At 43.6% G+C, this 21,213-nt stretch overlaps 1 protein-coding gene across 1 annotated transcript in view; it reads left to right on the top strand.

Annotated features, from left to right (window-relative positions):
* LOC127586294 (BTB/POZ domain-containing protein 7-like) overlaps nucleotides 1-19,960 on the top strand; it is a 57,246-nt gene extending 37,286 nt beyond the window's left edge. Inside the window, 5 exon segments of the mRNA XM_052044111.1 lie at nucleotides 7,427-7,570; nucleotides 11,466-11,652; nucleotides 12,802-12,980; nucleotides 15,094-15,462; nucleotides 18,652-19,960. Of these exon segments, the coding sequence (XP_051900071.1) occupies nucleotides 7,427-7,570; nucleotides 11,466-11,652; nucleotides 12,802-12,980; nucleotides 15,094-15,462; nucleotides 18,652-19,752 (1,980 nt within the window). The 3' untranslated portion in view covers nucleotides 19,753-19,960.
* The last annotated feature ends 1,253 nt before the right edge of the window (nucleotides 19,961-21,213 follow it).

The raw sequence follows: 21,213 nt of genomic DNA, 5'->3' as shown, positions 1-21,213 counted from the left end.
TCTGCCCCTTATGATTTTGTAAACTCTTATCATGTCACTCCTCTGTCTCCTTCACTCCATGGAAAACTGTCTCAGCCTATCCAGTCTCCTCTTGTAACTCAACTCAAGCCCTCCAGTCCAGGCAACATTCCTGTGTTTCTTTTCTGTGCCCTCTAGCGTATTCGCCTTCTTCGTATATCATGGTGACCAGAACTGCGCACAATACTCCATGCAGGCTGATACCCAACTTGTACAACTGTAATGTGACATCCCAACTCCTGTACTCAGTGCCTTGGCTGATGAAGGCAAGCACACCACACATCATCATCATCACTCTGTCTACCTGTGTTGCCACTTTCAGGAAACTATGCATTTGTACCCCAAGGTGTCTACAGTTCATTGTATGTCCTGGCCTGGTTTAACTGCAAAATGCATCATTTCACACTTGTCTGTATTTAAATTCCATCAGCCATTCTCTGGTCCACTTTCCCAGTTGATCCAGATCCTGTTGTAACCTTGGACAACCTTCTTCACTCTTCCCTATATACCAATTTTGGTGTCATCTGCAAAGTTACTAATCGTGCCACCGATATTCTCTTATCAAATCTTTAATATATGTGACAAACAATAAAGGATCCAACTTCGATCTGTGCGGCACACCACTGGGTTTCAGGTCTCCGATCTGAAAAGCAACCTTCCACTACCACCCTCTGCCTCCTACCATCAAGCCAACTTTGATTCCAATATGCTATATCACCCTGAATCCCATGTGTTCTATCCTTCTGGACAAGCCTACCAAGCAGGACCTTGACAAAGGCCTTATTAACATCCTGGTAGGCAATGTCCACTGCCCTGCTCTCGTCAATCCTTTTAGTCCCCTCTCAAAAAAAACTGTCAAATTTGTAAGACGTGATCTCCCACAAACAAAACCATTCTCACTTTCCCTAATCACTCCTTGCCTTTCCAAATGCATCCTGCCCACAGAATCCTTTCCAGTAACTTTCCCAACACTGATGTAAGGCTCACCAATCTGTAATTCCCTGGCCTATCCTTGCAGCCCTCCTTAAATAAAGGCACAACATCAGTCGCCATCCAGTCTTTGGTACCTTCCCATTGGCTAAATCTCTGCCAGGGATCCAGCAATCTCCTCCCTTACTGCCCACAACGTCCTAGGATACAACTGGTTAGACCCCAGCAACTTAGCCACCTATTATGAGCGTCAAGACTGCCAACATCTCCTCCTTCATAATGTCAATATGCTTCATGATATCACTGTTCTCTTCCCTGAACTCACTAGCTTCTGTGTCCTTCTCCATGACAAATACAAAGTATTGATTTAAGCCCTCGCCCATCTCCTGTGGCTCCATGCGTGGATATAAGGTCCTGTTTACAAAATGTTCCATTTCAAGACAAAAGAACAAATTAGTTCTATCTCAAAAACTTGGCTGTACATCAACTTCTGTCCTGCTAATCACACATGAGGAGATTTAACATAAAATGCATAAAGCCTACTGGGAAAGCATCGGGATATTTGTAATAATACAGGTTCCCCCATCAGGAGAGACGATAGGCTTACTAAGAGCTCCTGGGTGTCTGTTGGGTTAACGATGCATCCTTCTGCACCTCCTGAGTCATCCATGAAAAGTACACTGCTACATTTTACAGTTGTGATTTGTTTTTGTTCTAAATATTATTAGGAGTTTGGTAAGATTTGTAAACTAATAGCTTTTGTCTTAATTGGATTCTGTGACTTTGCAATCAGACAACCAATTAGAAATGTTTCCCTAGATAAAATTGGTGTCCTAATCCCACTGGTACTTCCTTCTTTTCTGTGTTTGTTCATGTCCTGCTGGTTAGGGAATTGAATCAATTGATGTAAGCATAGGATGCAATTCTTATTTTGATATTAATGCAGTGTAAATTCCAAATGAGAACATCTTAAGATGTACTGTAGCCTACCTACCTCTGGAAACAGTGGATCATATGGATCCCCTGAGTATAAGAGCTTTGAGTATATTTTTCCTTTTCCATCCGTAACACAGGAATGTTGCCAACCCTCTCCCTGTTCAGCAATGCCATATTTGCGGTGCCCAGACAGTCCAACATTCCCGGGAAAATCTGAAGCATTTCTGGGACTCGGCAAAGAGGAAATGTGCCCCAGTCTGCATAGCTTAATATATTATGAAACTGGAGTATTGTTCCTATGGGACTGGTATAATCCTGTGTTTAAAGACATCAATGTTACTTTAATGTGGTAACGTTTGTTTCAAATGTGCAGTAAATGATTTATGCAAGACTTATTTTCTCTGAGAGGAACACTGGCTCTCTCCCCCAGGAACTAAATTAAGTCTGTGTGTACATTTAAACATAATGGCAGCGCACTCCAATTTCATTAGCAATTTACATTTGACTAGACTAAAGCTGAACAAGACTGTAGGATTGTTCTCTAGAATATCTGTTGCCTATCCATGATTCCCAACAGCAATGAATGCACTTAATGATTTGGGATTTTTATCCCGTGTGAACTACTTTGGAATCTTTTTTTGCTGCATTAAAAGTGCTGTACAAATGCAAGTAGTTTTGTAACTATTGTATGATAGAAACAAAAATAGGAGCAAAGTGATGGTTTCACATCTATTAACGTTATACTGTATCTGCCATGTATTTGTCCACTTGTTCAACTTGCCTTAAAACTTCTTTGCATCCTCACAATTCACAATCCCACCTAATTTGTGTCTTTGGCAAACTTAGAAATATTACAATCAGTTGCCTCCCCCAAATCATTGATAAATATTGAAAGTAGTTGGCACCCTGTGGTCCCACCTTGCCACTCTGAGAAGGTCCCATTTATTCCTATTTCTTGTCTGTCAACCAATGTTCACTCTGTCCCAGTATATTGCCCCAATCCCATATGGTTGAATTTTGCACTCTAACCTCTTTTGTGTGCAACTACTTCTTCTTCAGATGCCTTTTGCACTACATTCACAGATTCTTCCTTGTCTGTTCCACCAATTACATTCTCAAAAAAACAATCCCAGTATGTTTGTCAAACACAACTTCCCTTTCGTAAATCCATGCTAAGTTTGTCAATCGCATTGATATTTACTGCGTGTCTTTTAATCACACCCTTCATAATAGACTAGCATCTTCCCTACAACTGATGCTAAGCTAGTTCTGTTTTCTCTTTCCCTTTTTATTTAAATAATGGGGTTAGAAAAATGTAGATCTGTCGGGTGAAATATAGAAATATCTGATGAAATAATATTACTAGAATAATTTGCATTACACTTTTCTTGATGTTAAGTGGTGGTTGTTGGGTTGCAAGAATGTTTAAAGCATTTTACAGCTGAAGAATTAGTGCAGTACAGTTGTAAATTGAAAAATGCAGCAGTCAATTTGCACGCAGCAAGCTCTCAAAGAAGCAACCAGATCTATTTCAGTGGTAGTGTTTTGATGTATGTGAGGGATAAATGTTAGCTGGGACACTGGGTTGATATCTCTGGTAGGAGGGTTGTGCCAAAAGTGCAGCAATCTTAATACTACGTGGAAGTGTCAGCCTGGATTTTTGTGGTGTTTTTTTATATAGTTACTGTTGTGGCCAATATGACAACCCTTTTAACATTGCAGACTTCCAAAAAGAGCAATGCGTTAAAAGTCCCAATGAGTGGTTTTAGTGATGTTGACTGAGGGATGAACACTGGTCGAGGAGTTTGAGGCTAACTCCCTGCTCTACAGAGTCATTCCATGGAATCGTTAATATGCAGCTCTTGAGGGCATTTGGATCTCGCTTTAATGCTTAAAAGAATTCTTGCTTGGTATTGCACCAAGATTTTGCAGCCTGGATTATGTGCTCAAGTCTCTTGAACCTGTGACCACTGACAGAGTGGTGGGGCTGCTGTGAGTGATACCTAATGATGGTGTTGCAGAAGTAGCTTCTGAGGCATGTATTCCCATCCGCCAGATCTCACTGCCAAAGATGTCCTTTCATGCAGTTCAAAGAAAATTAGCAAGAGGAAAAGTAGTTCTCCAGAACACAAAATACCAGAGACAGAATGTCTCCAGTCTCCCTGTATTTACTTAACCAGCAGTGGCCTCTTAATTGACCTCTGTATGATCCCATTATTTATTTAACTTTAAATAATATGTACATTAGCTATAAATGTTATGTGTTTGACCTTATAAAAGACAGCTTCCTCTCATCTTGCATGAACAGATCCACGAGAGATTTGCTTGTTATGTGTACTGTACATCTGGTGTGCACTTCTCATCAATCATACTTCAGATGCTGTGTCATGGGACAGAAATATAAAGGAAGTGAACAGAAATTTGGAAAGTACCTTGAATTGCTTCAAGAACAGAAAATACCTTGAAGAATATCTCCTTTCTCTAAATTGACCTTGCTGAATGTGCTCGTTCAAAATGACACACGGTTGTACTGTAGATAATAGCTAAACTCTGAACTTCAACAATGGAGAGGAGTGGCTACAAGTAGAAAGTTATTTGTGTTTGATTATGTGTGTTTCCAATATTTCATTAAATACTTCTGGTAGTTGCATATCAATTTAACTTTTAAAAGCAAAAAAGAAATGCTTTGACGGAGGATGAGGGGTGACCTGATAGAGGTGTATAAGATGATGAGAGGCACTGATCATGTGGATAGTTGGAGGTTTTTTTCCCAGGGCTGAAATGGTTGCCACAAGAGGAAACAGGTTTAAGGTGCTGGGGAGTAGGTATAAAGGAGATGTCAGGGGTAAGTTTTTTTTACTCAGAGTGGTGAGTGCGTGGAATGGGCTGCCGGCAACGGTGGTGGAGGTGGATACGATAGGGTCTTTTAAGAGACTTTTGGATAGGTACATGGAGCTTAGAAAAATAGAGGGCTCTGGGTAAGCTTAGTAATCCCTAAGGTAGGGACATGTTTGGCACAGCTTTGTGGGCCAAAGGGCCTGAATTGTGCTGTAGGTTTTCTATGTTGTCTAATTTCCTGGAATGGTCTAGCAGTTTCGTACGGGACTGCTGGCATTCACTCTTGAATGTGTGCGTAGGTTTGGGCTCCCATGTGAGGAATGCACAAAAGTACAAGTCCTGAACACCTGCAGTACTGATCCTGCTAATAGGACCTCTGTACTTCAGTGTTGGACTCCTTGTAGCTTCCTGGTACCTTCACCAGGAGATCTGCTAATGTTAACCCAGTGCCCTGACTAATGTTTATCCCTTGGGGTAATTTTCCCTCTCAAACACTTTTGTTGAAAAAGATTATCTGACTTCTTCTATTATAGTTTTCTTTATGCAAGCTTGTTGTGTGGGAATTGGTTGCTACATTTTCTTTGTTAGGACCATGACTACACTGTAATTTGTGGTCGAAGCTGGCAAAAGGCCACCTATTTGAATGGAGAAGAGTGGCTACAAGTGTAAAGTCCTTTGCCTTGTTTGAGTAACTAAATTAGCTTTCTTGGTATTTCATTAAATTCTTTTAAGTATTGTTAAATATTTTTCTTTGAATATTTGGAAGCCAATGATAGTAACAAACACTTTATTTTTGGCAGTCTGCAAGTCTGAGGATGTGGCTTAACCAGCTGTCAAAACCTTTCTGTAGGCAGGGCTTGCTAATCACAATGGTTAGGTCCTGCCAATCAAGTGGGTTTCCTGGAAGAAGTTTGCATTGAGGCTCCCTCCATGTAGGAGTGGGTTTAATTGGAATGCATACATGGGCGGAAGATTTGAGTTAATGTGTGTTACATGGCATAACATTGGTTCTTTGGTAAATCTTGTACTTCTTGACCTGCTTATAGGCATGTAAGGCCAGTTAAAACTGCCCAATGCCAAATACGTTGAGTTTACTATCTATGCTGGTAGCTAAATGTCTTGCTGCCCCTTTCCTCTCTTTGACTTCCCTACTCCTAATCCATCAGGCATGTTCTGGTGGGAAAAGGATTGGCTATTTAGGAAGCTTCCTGAATGAAAATCACTGATGCTGGAGCAACTCAGCAGGCCAGGTGGCATCTGTGGAGAAAAGCAGGCAGTCAACCTTTCAGGTCAGGAACCTTCCTTGGGACTGAAGATGGGAAAAGGGGAAGCCCAATATGTAGGAGGGAAAAGCAGAGCAGTGATAGGTGGACAAAAGAGGGGAGGTGGGGTGGGCACAGGGTGGTGATAAGTAGATGCAGGTAAGAGATAGTGATGGGCAGGTGTGGGGATGGAGGTTTCAGCTTTCACCCTCTTCCTTGGGTGATTGGTGAATCTCTTAAACATGGCAAATCCTCACAAAGCTACCTCCCATAACCCAAAACTAAAGTCCAGACGGTTCTGACTGTTCCCTTTCCCACAGCTTCTATGACTGTCCCATGGGATAAACCTCTTGAGCATTAGTGAGGTTTGTATAGAGTTTGGCTACAACGCACGTTTAACTGGGGTCTGCTTTTCCACTTTCCCCTCCCCATTTGCCGATTACCCTCTCCTCACCTGCATCTTATTGCTTTCCAGTTCTTGCTCCACCCCTTCCTTTCACCTTTTTATGCTGGCTATCTCCCCTCTATCTTTCAGTCCTGATGAAGGGTCTTGACCTGAAACATAAACTAGGCATACACCATTTTCTAAATGGAGTGAATTCAGAAATTGGAGGTGCAAAGGTACTTGGAAGTCCTAGTGCAGGATTCCCTAAGGGTTAACTTGCAGGTCGAGTCAGTAGTAAGGAAGGCAAATACAACATTAGCATTCATTTTGAGAGGACTACAGTATAACAGCAAGGATGTAATGCTGAGGCTTTGTAAGGTGTTGGTCAGACCACATTTGTTTTTGGGCCCATAACCTAAGGAAGGATGTGCTGGCGTTGGAGAGGGTCCAGAGGAGGTTTATGACAATGATTCCAGCAAAGAAAGGGTTAACGGACGAGGAGCATTTGATGGCTCTGGGCCTGTACTCGCTGGAGTTTAGAAGGATTGGGGTTCTCATTTAAAACCTGCCGAATATTGAAAGGCCTGGATAGAGTGGAGTTGGAGAGGATGTTTCCAGTAGCGGGAGAGTCTAGGACCAGAGGGCGGAGCCTCAGAATAAAAGGACATCCCTTTAGAACAGAAATGAGGTGGAATTTCTTAGCCAGAGGGTGGTGAATATGGGGAACATTGCCACAGACAGTTGTGGCAGCCATTCATTAGGTATATTTAAAGCTGAGGTTGGTAGGTTCTTGATTGGTAAGGGTGTCAAAGGTTATGGGGAGAAGGCAGGGGAAAGGGGTGAGAGGGAAAAATAAATCAACCCTGATTGAATGGTGGAGCAGACTCGTTGGGCCAAATGGCCTAATTCGACTCCTATGTCTTATGTCCATTTCTCCCTTCACAGATGCTGCCTGACTCACCAGGTTCCTCCAGAATCTAATGTATTTGCTTTGTTTATTGTGTACTTGTGTTACAAAGTAGGGATGACGACAAATTATTCTTGTTTTGTGTTGCAGATGAAGAGAGCATTGATCAGCTCTCCTCCACTGGACATGCTTCCACCCCCGGAGGGAAGGAAATCCAGAGCATGGTTTTGCCTCAAGGCTTCTGGTATCGGTGCCAGACCCCGTCTGTTTACCCCATACATCGAGGAAGCCAAGGTAAGTTGACATAAAGCCACTTGATTGTTTTTTTTACCAGTTGGGGAATGCAGCAGTTTAAATCATTGCAGATCTGTACCTTTAGTGTCAACTATTCGCTGGGGTAACATTGTGGTTAAGTGTAATGTTAAAGGGGAAACAGTTTCTGTTATGTAGCCTTTTTAATGCATCCAGCCTGTGACATTAAATAAAACCCAGGGCTTGTTCCACCTCGCTTCCTTGCTTGTCAACTCTGATTTAATGCTAGCTAATTAGCAGTGGGTTTTATATGTCCTCCGGGTCAGAATTCAGTTGCACACTGATTTATTTTACTCTTTGTACACCGGATCAGTTTCTCAGGGCTCTTTTTTTAATCTGTTTGCATTCATGATTGTCTCTTCCATTCAAATCAGTTGCGCTGGTGGTTTTGCTTTTCTAAAAAAAAAGCTTGCCAAAATGAGCACCCTCCAAAGTATGCAGCAGAAAAAGTTCTTGATTTATTTAATATTAGAAATTCGTTTCCTCATCTGCTTTCAGGATTATTTTCTGCTCAGAAGAGAAGATTAAGAGGTATTCAGAATTATGTAGGATTTTGATAAGAGCAGAAAAGTCATTAACTCTTGTGTAGGCAATAATAGGCAGTGAAATAAGTGTAAGAATGATTGGCAAAAACACTGTAAAGAAGAATTTTTTCTTTAGCGACAAACTACGATTTGTAACGCAATTCACTGTCCGAAAGGGATACGCAAACTAACCTGACCGTAACTTTCAGAAAGAAATCAAATGTATACTTAAGGGAGTGGGACGTGCAGTTGTTTTTATTTTATCCATGTACCTCAGTGCTAAAACTATGGTGGCTCCTTAAATCCCACTACAACAGTACAATGAGCATTGTCCCAAATATTTTTCCCCATAGCCCATGTACTTCTCCTCAGAGGAAGATTAATGATTGCCAAAGGCTTCATTCGGTTACCTAGATCCCTCTATCTCGAATACCCTTCCTAAACCTTGTCATCTCCCTCTCAAGAACGTGAAGTTCTGGTCGCCCCATTACAGGAAGGATGTGGAAGCTTTGGAGAGGGTGCAGAAGAGGTTCACCGGGATGTTGCCTGGATTAGAGTATTAGCTATAAGGGGAGGTTGGACAGACTTTGATTGCTTTCTCTGGAGTGTTGGAGGCTGAGGGGAGACCTGATTGAAGTGTATAAAATTGAGAGGCATGGACAGGGTAGATGGTCAGAGTCTTTTCTCCCCAGGGTGGAAATCTCAAACATTAGAGGGCCTAGCTTTAATGTGAGAGGGGGAAAATTGAAAGATGAGATTTCTTTATTAGTCACATGTACATCGCAACAGTGAAATGCATCTTTTGCGTAGAGTGTTCTGGGGGCAGCCCACAAGTGTCGCCACGCTTCTGGCGCCAACATAGTATGCCCACAACTTCCTAACCCGTACATCCTTTGGAATGTGGGAGGAAACCCACGCAGACACGGAGGAACGTACAAACTCCTTACAAACAGTGGCTGGAACTGAACCCCGGTCGCTGGTGCTGTAAAAGTGTTATGTTAACCACTACACTACCGTGCCTGCACTTTAAAGGAGATTTTTGAAGCAAAGTTTTTTTTTACAGTGGTAGGTGCCTGGAACATGCTGCCAGGGGAGGTGGTGGAAGCAGATATGATGGCATTATTTGAGGCATTTAGAGTTGCAGATGAACAAGCAGGGAATGGAGGGATATAGACCACTTGCAGGCAAATGTGCAGTTTAAATTGGCATCACAGTCAGCATAGACATTGTGGGCCGAAGGGCCTATTCCTATGCTCTACTGTTCTCTCTTCTATAAGAAGTAGGAGAAAGCCATTTGGTTCTTTGTGTGCATTCTGATCTTTTATTTTAGTGCCACCTTCCTGTAATAATTCCATAGCCCTTGAATTAAGCCCTTTTAATAGTCTAAAAATTGGTTGATCTGTCATGAATATACTTAGCTATTGAAAATTTCAAGGATGCTTTGCCTGGGTGTAGAAATTTCTTCTCATCTTTGTCCTGAAATGGCCAGATCTTATTGTGACTCCCTGGTCCTGGACTCCCCAGCCAGAGGAAATATCAGCCCCGTCAAACACCTGAAGGATTTTCTGTGATAAATCCTTGTTCTTCCAAACTCCTGGAGAGTAGAGACCCAGTCTGCCTGATCCATCCATACAAGACAACCCCACTGCCCCAAGAATTAAGCTGGAAAATCTTCATTGCACTGCCTCTAGCAAGTATATTCTTCCTTTTGGGTAGGGAGACCAGACCTGTACTTGGTGTTCCAGATGCAGTCTCATAATGGAGAGAAGATGTACTCAAATCATCTTGCATTAGAGACGCGAGTAAAGGCCAACATATCACTGCTTTCCTAATTGTTTATTTTGCCCTATTTAAAGCTTGCCCTTCTATTTCTCCTTTGGGGATCCATTTTTCTTTTCATCCTTAAAGTGCCTTTCTGCTGGCTTTACTGAGTTAGGTGTGGTTTTATTGGTTCAATTTCTAGATCAGGAATTAGAAATCGAGAGGTACAGCACACAAGTGGGCTTGTTGGTCCACTGAATCAGTGCCAACCATCAAACCCTTATTTCTACACTAATCCTATCAGAATCCACTTGCCCACATCCCCAACACGTCCCCCCAGATTCTACCTCTTGCCTACACATTAGTGCCAATTAGCTTGCCAACCTGCATTTTTTTTTGGAGTGTTGTAGGAAACCAGAGTAAACCAACTTGGTCACGGGAGAACATACTAACTTCACAACTGTTGGGGATGTTTCTTTCCACAGAAGAAAGCGGGAAGAAGTTTATTGTCTCTCTGGCTTTTTAATAGTTTGCACATGTACTATCCTCACTTCTCTGGCAATCTGGGCCCTGACTTGTAAAACTAGAACAAAGTAATTAGTGATGATGATGTGCCAGTCACCCAATGAGTTGGAGGTAGGATGGAACAAGTAGCTACTCAGGAAATGGCCTATTTTAAGAGCAGAAGGAACACTGCAGTGTCTCTCGATCTTTTTTTTTAAAAGATAGTGAGTGAAGTGTGGTTAAACATTAATTTTGTGAGTGAAGTCAATCTGTTACTTACAGCAAAATGGTGGATATCACAGAGGCTGGAGTGCATCCTGGACATCAAGGACATTTCAATTCAAGCTTATTTTCAATGGTTTAAAGTTGGTTTGAAACAAAAAAAGGTGGGTGGGGGGGGGCTTCTGGATGAAGACAAAATAAATGTGGGTACTAGGCTCGTTTATTGTCATAGGCATACATAGGGTATAAATGCCATGAAAAATGGCTTTTTGCAGCACAGTACACTACAAACATAAGTTTAACACAAACATAACGACACTATCACAAGCTGAGAGAGAGAAAAAGAAATGTAGTCCAGCTAGTGTTAGGGCTTTTCAGATCGGTTCAAGAACATGATGGCAGTGGGGAGGAAGATGTGTGGGTCTTCGGGCTCCTGTACCACCTCCCTGATGGCAGCATCAAGAAGATGACATGGATGGTGGGGGTCCTGGATGCTTTGACAGAAGAATTACCCAGTTAAATCCCCTTTAGCTGGCTGCCAGATTGTCACATTATGCAACCAATATTTAAAGAATGGTAGCTGCCTCCATTATTCCTTGATGTTCCCTTGGATAAGACCTCCTTAGCAGATTCCTTCTGTCCTTACAGAAGGTACGATAGCCAGTCCTCGGCACTCTCTTCCTCTTTCCATTCCTGCAGTTTCATACACGGGTGTAAGAACAGAGTGTGATCAAAACTGTTCTCCATGATATTAATAGAGGTATCCACCACCCAAATGCCTACTTGTGAATTTAGTCTGTTTAGAAGTAGGCAAAAAACTAATACAACCTAATATTTAAGAATGAGTGTAAATTGTTTTTACTTAGATCGTGCTGGATGAACTACTGTCAGAGCAGACCAGTTTGGAAAAGGTTCGAATGAGCCGGATCTCCAGTGTTCCAGACACTCTCTACATGGTTGACTCTAGTGTAGCAGATTTTTCTCGTTTTAATTCTGGATCTCCCCAGGGATGTGATGAAAATGTTTCTGCAACTCTGCGAGATGAAGTACCTGGTAAGTTGACTAATGTTAATGATCTGTTTCCTCCCCAGAGATGTTTAGTTACTCCTGGACACTCCCACTGCAATGCCAGACATTTCGTGTATTCACTTGCTACAAAGGAGGCTATTCGGCTCCCAATAGCAATCCCAGCAGTCCTATTTCCCCCAACTTGTTCCATCTCATGTGCCCATTAACCCCTTGTTTTTGCTATTTACCTACACTAATGGGTAATTTACACCTTCCTCTTAACAGCGATAAGTCTTGGGGATGTAGGAGGAAACCGATGCACCTGGTGGAAACCCACGGCCACAGGGAGAGCGTGCAATATCCCAGGTCGGGATTGAACCCAGGTCTCTGGAACTGTAAAGCAGCAGTAGCCCCCATCTCCTATTGTCTAAAGTTCCCACACTGAGGCAGGGGTGCACCCAGGAGGGTATTGGGGAAAAATAGGTGGTCCACCACAACTGAAAGGATAAGTCCCAGAAATGTAGTTTTTTGTTATATATCTCCTTACAAAGTCATTGTTTACATCTCCACTGCTGTTTTGGAGTTCATTTTGTGATATTTTTATGACTGGTTTAAGGTTGCCCTTGTTCCTTTTGGTTTTCCTACTCCTCCACCAGTTGTGCTTCATGGCTAAAGTATGTGCCATCTATAGGTTGCCCTACAGCTCACCACGGCATGTTCGATGGCATCTCCAAAGCCTCATAACCTCACTTGTGCTCTCCACACCTCGCCTGTGACCTCCTACCACCTCAAAGGACAAGGGACCTAGGAACAGCAGCTTCTCCCAAGTTCCCTTCCAAGTTGCACACCATTCTTGGAAACGTATTGCTGATCCTGTATCTTCACTGGGTCTGAATCCTACCCAGCAGCACTGTGAATCACATTCACCATGTGGGCTACAATGGTTCACAGAAGTGGCTCACCAGCACCTTAAGGCATTTGGGGATGCTGGCCTCAGTAGCAGTGCCTGTGTTCCATGAATGAATTTCTTAAAAAAAAACTGCCGGAGACAGGAGATGTATAGAAGCTGATTGGGTTTAAAATTTCAGCGAACACTGTTAATGGTGTTTTTATTAACTAATTTAAAATTTTTCTTTCTCTTTCATCCTGTTTTATTCTCTCTCCTTTCTTTGCCTTTGGTCTCTTATCCTCTAGTGCCCCCAGTAGACGTTGCCAAGGCCATGTTTAGGCGACTCAGGGAGATTTGGCACAGTGACCAGGTACAGCGGGCATATGCTCTAAACATCGGTGCGGGGGCCGCTGTGACCCAGGCAGTCTACTTGCGTGTGGTCAGAGAGTTCGGCCTCCCTGATGCCACCACTGAATTATTGAAGGTAATCGTTTACTCTTTGGAGAAGGGTCTACAGGGGAGGATTGGAGGTGTGGGAATTGGCTTGGGGTATCTGCAAAGTGGATGAAAGGCTGGTAGTTTTATAGTGGGGTGCAATCTAATCAAGTAGGGAAAATGTTTCTTATAAAGGAGAATTGTGCAACTTGAATAACTAAAAAAACCATCAATGGTTGAAAATGTGTGGCTGCATAACTGTTGGGGTGTTCTTTCTCTTGCTGATTGTAAAGAAATACACTATATAATTGACTCCTGAGCTGGATTGTTCCAGTTTAGCAAAGTTTCTGATTAATAGTCCATTTTATTTTGTTACATCTGCTGAAGTACAATTTCATATTAAGTTCGGTGCTTTCTCTTTAAACACTTTAATTTCTTGTCCTCTTCCCCTTCGTCTGAGCACTCTGACTTAAGTCAGAGATGTCCATTGCCCTCTGCTATATCACTGGTGAATGTGAGCAGGCCACTCTTTTGTGCATATATCTAAATGGATCAAATCTGGAGCTTAATGTTGCAAGCAGAAAATTAGTACAGAAAATTGAATGTTGATAGTTTCATGATATATTTCAATACCCCTCTGCCCCAGCAAGTTGCGAAAGAGAAACGAGAAGGGCGATTTGCCAACCCACTTGGGTGCTGTCCAGGGGCAGAGCTGAAAAAAATCTACTTGGAAACGAGTTATCTGCCTGCTCTGATATCTGGTGACATCTGCCTAGTTGCATGTGGTTACATTTCAGAAGCAGGACATTTGATCCTTGTGGAAGTTCCCCAAGTCTTGTGATCTTCCTCATGGTATTAATGTCGGTCACATTCTTTCCATCTTCCCTTTGCCTGTGGGGGTTTTGAGGAACAGCAGGAAAGTGGAGAAGGCCAAGATGAGTTGGTCCGTGATCTTAACGCATGCTTGAGAAGCCACATGGCCAACTCCTATTTACCCTCTTTATTCTCTTATTCTGGCCTCCAGCACATCCCAGATTTTAACTGCCCTACCATTTAGCCCCTGTGCCTTCAGTTGCTTTGGCTCTGCATTGCCCTGAAATCCTCCTCCCAACCTGGTGTCTTACTATCACCCTGATATCCCTTTTTGTGTAGCTCAGTACAGTGGTTGGTTTCATTATGTTCCTAAAGTGCCTCAGTGTTTTGTTATGTTAAAGGCTGCATAAAATCTAAACTACAGTCCAAATGAAAATAGCAATCTATCTTTTGAGCAACTGCCTTGTGAATCTAAGCAGATGGTGATAAATACCCAGGGCACTCAGGCCTCCTGGTCCAGCTAGAAACATTATTGAATGATTTAATAAAGGAAGTAAAGCACTAAAATGGAGACTGTTTTGAGGAGGTGAACTTGGGGATGAAAGAGGGCTAACTGGAGGCACAAGAGACTGCAGATGCTGGAATCTGGAGCAACAAATAATCTGCTGGAGGAACTACTCAGCAGGTCGAGCAGCATCTGTACAGGAAAGGAATTGCCAAAGTTTTGGGTTGAAACCTTGCATCTGGATTGAGAATGGAGATGGCCGGTATAAAGAGCTGTCTTCCTTCTCCACGCTCTCCTGATGCAGGGTTTCGACCTGAAACGTAAACACTTACTTTGTCCCCCACAGATGCTGTTCGACCTGCTGAGTTCCTCCAGCAGATCATTTGTTGATAAGAAGGGCTAACTCTCTGGTTGTGGACCCCTTGCTTGAACTTTTGAAGAAAGAATTTGAAGTGTTGGCCTTGATGTAGAATAAACTTTTTTACTATCTTCTGTCTATACTTGATATTATTGGTATTGGTTTATTATTGTCACTTGTACCAAGGTACAGTGAAAAGCTTGTCTTACAAACCGATCGTACAGCTCAATTCATTACACAGTGCAGTTACAATGAGTTAGTACAGAGTGCATTGACGTAGTACAGGTAAAAACACTAACAGTGCAGAGTAAAGTGTCACAGCTACAGAGAAAGTGCAGTGCAATAAGGTGCAAGGTCACAACAAGGTAGATTGTGAGGTCATAGTCCATAAAGTATCATTTAATCATTTAGATGCTGCCTTTTAACTAAGTGATCAAAAACTCCTTCCTCTTATCATCTGATCCCTTTTTTTCTCTCCCCTGTCAGTATCCCACAGTGTATTTTCCGAATGAGCACTTGAGCATCGACAGCCCAGTTTTTGGAAAACGTCAGCCAAACTCCCGCCGGGCCACTCCTGTGAAGGAAACCAACGTCCAGAGCTTGGATCCCTTCCGGAATTTCAGCCCCCCACTTCCTCCCCCGCCCCCTCCATATCACCCTCCTCCATCTCCCCGGAGGGAACAGACACAATCCAGTGAAAAGAAAGAAGACAGTCAGCCTACCTCATGCCGTGCTTTGCGAACTAACCTGCAGCCACATTCTGCCTCTCGGACTTCGGAACAGGCAGTGCAAGCTTCCATCAGGACGGTTAATTGTGAGGAGCCCAGTGATGGTCACCTGTCACCTGACGAGCAGGTATTTGCAAGCATACACTGTGACTTGCTTCAAATGGGGCTCGGGTAGGGTGTTGGTGCTGTCCTTTGTCAGCACACTTGCATTGTGATCACTGATCTCGGCTGCAAGGACTTAGTTTGCTGCATTGATAAGTTCTGGCACTTTGTTTGTGATTGCTAGGACTTTCTTACTGTTCCACCTTTTTAATGCTAGCGGATACAACTATACAAAATGTGCCTTGGCTCTCGTCTTTCTCCTGGTTACAGTGACTCAGTTGGGGCAGCACAGTTGCATAGCTACAAGAGCCACTGCCTCAGCACCAGAGACCTGGGTTCAATCCTGACCTCAGGTGGTGTCTGCACATTCTCTCTGTGACTGCGTGGGATTCTTCTGGATGTTCTGGTTTCCTCCCATATCTCAAAGATGAGCAAGTTGATGGATTAATTGGCTACTGTGAATTAGCCCTAGTGTGTAGGCGAGTCGATGTTGGAGAAACAGCATGGAAACGGGCCCTTTGGCCCACTGTGTCCACACTGACCATCGACCGCTCATTTAGTTATCCTGTTTATTCACCCCACATTCTCATCACCAGATTCTACTGCTTACCTACATGCCCCTGACCCACACATCTTTTGGGGTGTGAAAGGAAACCGGAGCACCCAGGGAGAATGTGCAAACTCCACACAGACCGCATCCAAGGTCAGGAATGAGCCCTGGTCTCTAGCACTGTGAGGCAGTGTCTCTACTAGCTGTGTCACTGTGCCACCCTCTAGGTAGAACGTAGGGGGAGTTGTGAGGAGAATAAATAGAACATAGAACACTGCAGCACAGTACAGGCCCTTCGGCCCACAATGTTGTGCCGACATTTTATCCTGCTCTAAGATCTATCTAACCCTTCCCTCCCACATAGCCCCCTATTTTTCTATCATTCATGTGTCTATCTAAGAGTCTCTTAAATGTCCCTAATGTATCTGCCCCCACCACCTCTGCAGGCAGTGTGTTCCACACACCCACCACTCTGTGTAATAAAAAAATCACCAAACTAGCTTACCCCTGACATCCCCCCCCCCCCCACCATACCTTCCTCCAATCACATTAAAATTGTCCCCTCGTGTTAGCCATTGTCGCACTAGGAAAAAGTCTCTGAGTGTCCACTCGATCTATGCCTCTTATCATCTTGTACACCTCTATCAAGTCACCTCTCATCCTCCTCCTCTCCAAAGAGAAAAGCCCTAGCTCACTCAACCTATCTGCATGAGACGTGCTCTCCAATCCAGGCAACATCCTGGTAAATCTCCCCTGCACCCTCTCTAAAGCTTCCACATCCTTCCTATAATGAGGCAACCAGAAATGAACATAATACTCCAAGTGTGGTCTCACCAGAGTTCTATAGAGCTGCAACATCACCTCGCGGCTCTTGAACTCAATACCCCAACTAATGAAGGCCAGCACTCCACATGCTGCCTTAACAACCCTATCGACCTGTGTGGCAACCTTGAGGGATCTATGGACGTGGACCCCAAGATCCCTCTGTTCCTCCACACTGCTAAGAGTCCTGCAGTTGTTGTAAATGGGGTAGGTGAGTTTCAGTGCCGATTTGGTGAGCTGAAGGACCTGTTTCTATGCTGTATCTCTAAATGACTGCAAAAGAGATGCTGAATGTAGAACAGAAGCAGGCAGTCTGAAGGAACCCTGGTGTTATCCCTGGTCTGTGTAGAGTTTGCAGATTTGAGTGAGGGATGGCATAAGAGTGGAGTGGTGACCTGTCAGAGCTACTCTCAGTCAAAGCCCCATCCACCCTTGGTGGGTGCAAACAAAATACCATGGGACAGTCAGCACAGATTTAAGGAAAGGTTCTGCCTGACTAATGATTGAATGTTTTGAGGAGGTAATAAGGAGGATTGAAGGAAGTGTTTGATGTAATCCACTTGGATTTTTAGCTGGGCTTTTGACGAGGCTTCAGCTTGGAAATCTGGTCACAAAAAAAGCAAACCCACTGGGATCCGATGAAGAGGGACAAATTGGACACAAGTTTGCAGTGACAGGGAATGGAGGTAATGTCCACAGATGCTTAAAGGTAGCAGGACATATCAATAAGTTGATGGAAAAAGGTGGAAACTTTGCTTTCCTCTCTTAGCTGAGGCATGGAATACCAGGGAGATTATACCACACAGCATACTGGCAGAGTACGGTGGACAGTTCTGATCACCACTTTACAGGAAAGGTGTGATGGCACTGGAGAGGATGCAGAGGAACTTCACGCAGGATGTTGTCAGGAATGGGAAAATTGTAGCTATGAGGAAAGATTGGATTAAGTAGAATTATTTTCTTTGAAACTGAGGAGGCTGAGAGGAAACTTGATTCTCTAGATAGAAATAGGCTTTGCTATTTACTCTATCAGCAGAGTGCATGACAACCAGAGGGCAGAGATGTAAAGTAGTTGATAGGAGGTGATGAAAAAGTTTTCATCCAGAGGTTGCTGGAGTTCTGGAGCTCACTACAGAAATCCTCATTACATTTGAAAGGATTATAAATGTTCCTATTCATATTATAAATATGAACTCCTTTATTATAAATTTTCTGATTCAAGTCTCAGTCCAAAGTTCAATAGAGTTCCCCTGTTGCTCTAGCTAATGCCTATTGCTTGTCTGTTGCTATTAAAACATCTTTGTGATTATCTCCTAACTGTTTGCTGTCCTCAAATTTGCAACCATACTTCTCCACTTCAAGAATAACTATGTTGGATGTTCAGTGACAGAAAATGCTGCTATATAAATGCAATTGCTTGTTTGGCCACAGCATTTTAATAAATTACTATTTGATCTTCTGTTAGTCCTCTGCATGTTTACAGGTTGAAGACATTTAGACCACAACTCGTAAATATAATACTTCCTTATGTTTCCAATATAAACTCCTAAGTCCCTTTTTTTTACAATGGTGACTGCCCGTATAAATAGTCACACTGCAATTTCATCCCCTCACTAGTACTCATGATGCAATGCCTCCATGTCATGAATAGAAGCTGCTTTTCAAACCAGTTGCACTACAACTACAGTGATTTGTAATATGGTGCTTTGGTCTTCTATAATGGGGAAGTTGAATAGAATTGTGTGCAGCTGGAAGATTTTATTGCAGTGTAAAAGATGCTGATAATTCGTATAGCATGCTTTCACTTTGTCGGTAAACTTGGCTAACTGTTTGACGTTACAGGGTTCCAAAAGCTTGGTGAAGGACTTGATGCCTGACATTGCCATGGCAGCCACATCAAAGCAAAGTCTGACATCCAAAGACCCTGAGCTTTGCAAAGCTGTGTCTGAAGTAGGTCGGGATTCTGCAGAGCTCAGCACAGAGGCTCCTGAACCCCTCTGCTCCAATCGTGGAATCAGTAAGTACAGCCTAAGGAAGAAGAAGCACTCTCGGGGGCAGAAACCCCGAAGGCATGTAGACTTTTGGAACTACCCTGATTTTTATGACTTCTCTCCGGAAGATTCTTGCCAGTCATTTGTTTTGTCCCAGAAGTTGCCCAGCCCTGCCCCGTCCCCATCAAAGGGTCACACTTTCTGCCAGGATTTGAAGAATAACTCCAGGCCACCCACAGGTTTAAAGCAGCCCTATTTAAACCCAGCATCACCGTCCAAAAGGAAAGAGACCTTGAACAGTGAATCCACGGACACTCACGAGAAGCCTGACCTTAAGAGGACTTCTGTAAATCTTGACCTACCATCTACAGTAGAGGTTGTCCATTGTACTGCTGGCACAGATCTGACCCATGGTCTACCAGCTCATGAGGAAAGGCTATTTGATGTACCTCAACAATTTGGAAGGCCTGACCAGCAGCCACCTTTGGAACCAGTTGATTATAAAGCCTTTGCTGGTGGGACTTTGATGGGGACAGACTTAATCCATGGCTTGCCAGCTGAAGAACCAAAGCCCAGGCACAGGCTGGTGTCACCAGTCAAATGTTCATTTCTCACTTGTGAGCCACCGTCATCCCAGCTGAGGCAAAGGAACTCCCCCCAGACCATATTAAAACCAGACAACTTCTCGTCACCGGCAACTTCCTGTTGTGATTACCTTTACCGAAGGGGTGGCTCTGACAACACAATGACGACAGACTTAACTTCTAGTCTTCCTACCAGCCCCAGTGTCAGTGTGCCATTAATCTCCGTCATTGAGGACACACCTGGAAGACTAGCTGAGGCAAGCCACCTCTCGCCATCAAACTGTTGTATCAGCCATAGTGTGAACTCCAAGAGACAGCCAAACAAGTCTGAGGCTAGAGACTTTCCATACAAAAAGTCAGCTCTATAAATCTGGCATTTGTTATTTCCCTTCTGTTATGTTTTGCATCTTTTTCCCTTTTTTTCTCTCTGTCCTTTTTTTTCCCTCCCTCTCCCTATCCTTTGTTTCTCTCTGTCCTCTTCTCTCCCCCTCTCCCCCCTTGTCCCCCTCTCCCCCCTTGTCCCCCTCTCCCCCCTTGTCCCCCTCTCCCCCCTTGTCCCCCTCTCCCCCCTTGTCCCCCTCTCCCCCCTTGTCCCCCTCTCCCCCCTCCCCCCTTGTCCCCCCCTCCCCCCTTGTCCCCCTCTATCTTTTTTTTGTCTTTTGCTCTCTCGCTGTTATTCCTTCCAAAGGGTGCCCATTAAACAAAAAAATATGCGGTGCGATGGAAATTCTTGTGACCATGGTCAGATTTTGCCAGTTGGTGTCTCTGACTGTATTGCCTATATCCTGAGCTGTTTGGTTCAGAAGGAATATTGGTAATCTGATGAATCATTGGGGACGAGAAAGTCTGTGAGCAATGCAAACCATTATAGTGATTGGATTTGCAGTAGGGTTATCTTGCTTTGTACTTATTTTCTCCTTTTTAGTCCCATGATGGGCAGGTAGAGTGGACAGGAAGGGATGATTCAAGGGGTGAACTTGTTCTACCCAATCCAGCATCTGCACGTGAGATTATTTTGATGATAAGGTATGATTAGCATGGGCTGGATGTGGGCAGGGAGAGGAGGAGCAAAAGGTCCCATGTCCTGTGCAAGTTAAACAGGGCCAAAGCAAAGGCAACAATTGAGGAAGATTGAAAAATTTGGTAAAAGCACAAGGGAACCAAAATTTTAATTTTTTTTGGAATTGCTGGATTGCAAGAAAGTTTTTTGTTTAGTTCAGAAGTCATGACCAGGATTGCATTTTTTTGCTTCTGTTGAACTGGTGTTCTAAATGAAATGAAGCGGATAGATGTTTTTGTTGTCAGCACTTGCTTTGCATGGCAGACATTAGTGGAGCCAATTCTTGTGACTCCTAATGATCACTTGCTGCTCGCTGTGGAGACGGGGTCATGAAGTAAGACACGTCCCAAGCATAAGTCCTGTGCTGTGTGTTGTCAGATGAGCGGCATCCACTTGGAAGTGTGGACACTGCTGGATGCAGGAAGGGAGAACCCACACCTTTTCTTGTGTGCCTGCAGTGCCATACATTCTCCACCCTCACTGCCAATCAGCTTCAACCAGAGTGTGCTCACACACTTACATTTGAACCTCCTTGGAGCAAAGTAACCTCCCTTCTGGTTTGGGCTGGAGGACCCTTCTGAATCTTGACTCCCACTGGGAAGGTGAAGAACTCCAAAGGTGATCAGACTTGCTGCCTTGTCCACCCAGTAGCTGCCAGATTAGCAGTTCTACTGTGGATGAAAAGGGGGAGAAATAAGAGGAGTAAAAATCTGCAAGTCAAGGGGTTGCGTTTTTATTTCACCAACAGTATTCTGTAGCCATATGCAAG

This window comes from Pristis pectinata, chromosome 35 (assembly GCF_009764475.1).
Source record: "Pristis pectinata isolate sPriPec2 chromosome 35, sPriPec2.1.pri, whole genome shotgun sequence".
In the NCBI taxonomy this organism is placed as follows: Eukaryota; Metazoa; Chordata; class Chondrichthyes; order Rhinopristiformes; family Pristidae; genus Pristis; species Pristis pectinata.
This window is presented reverse-complemented; position numbering and strand designations above follow the sequence as displayed.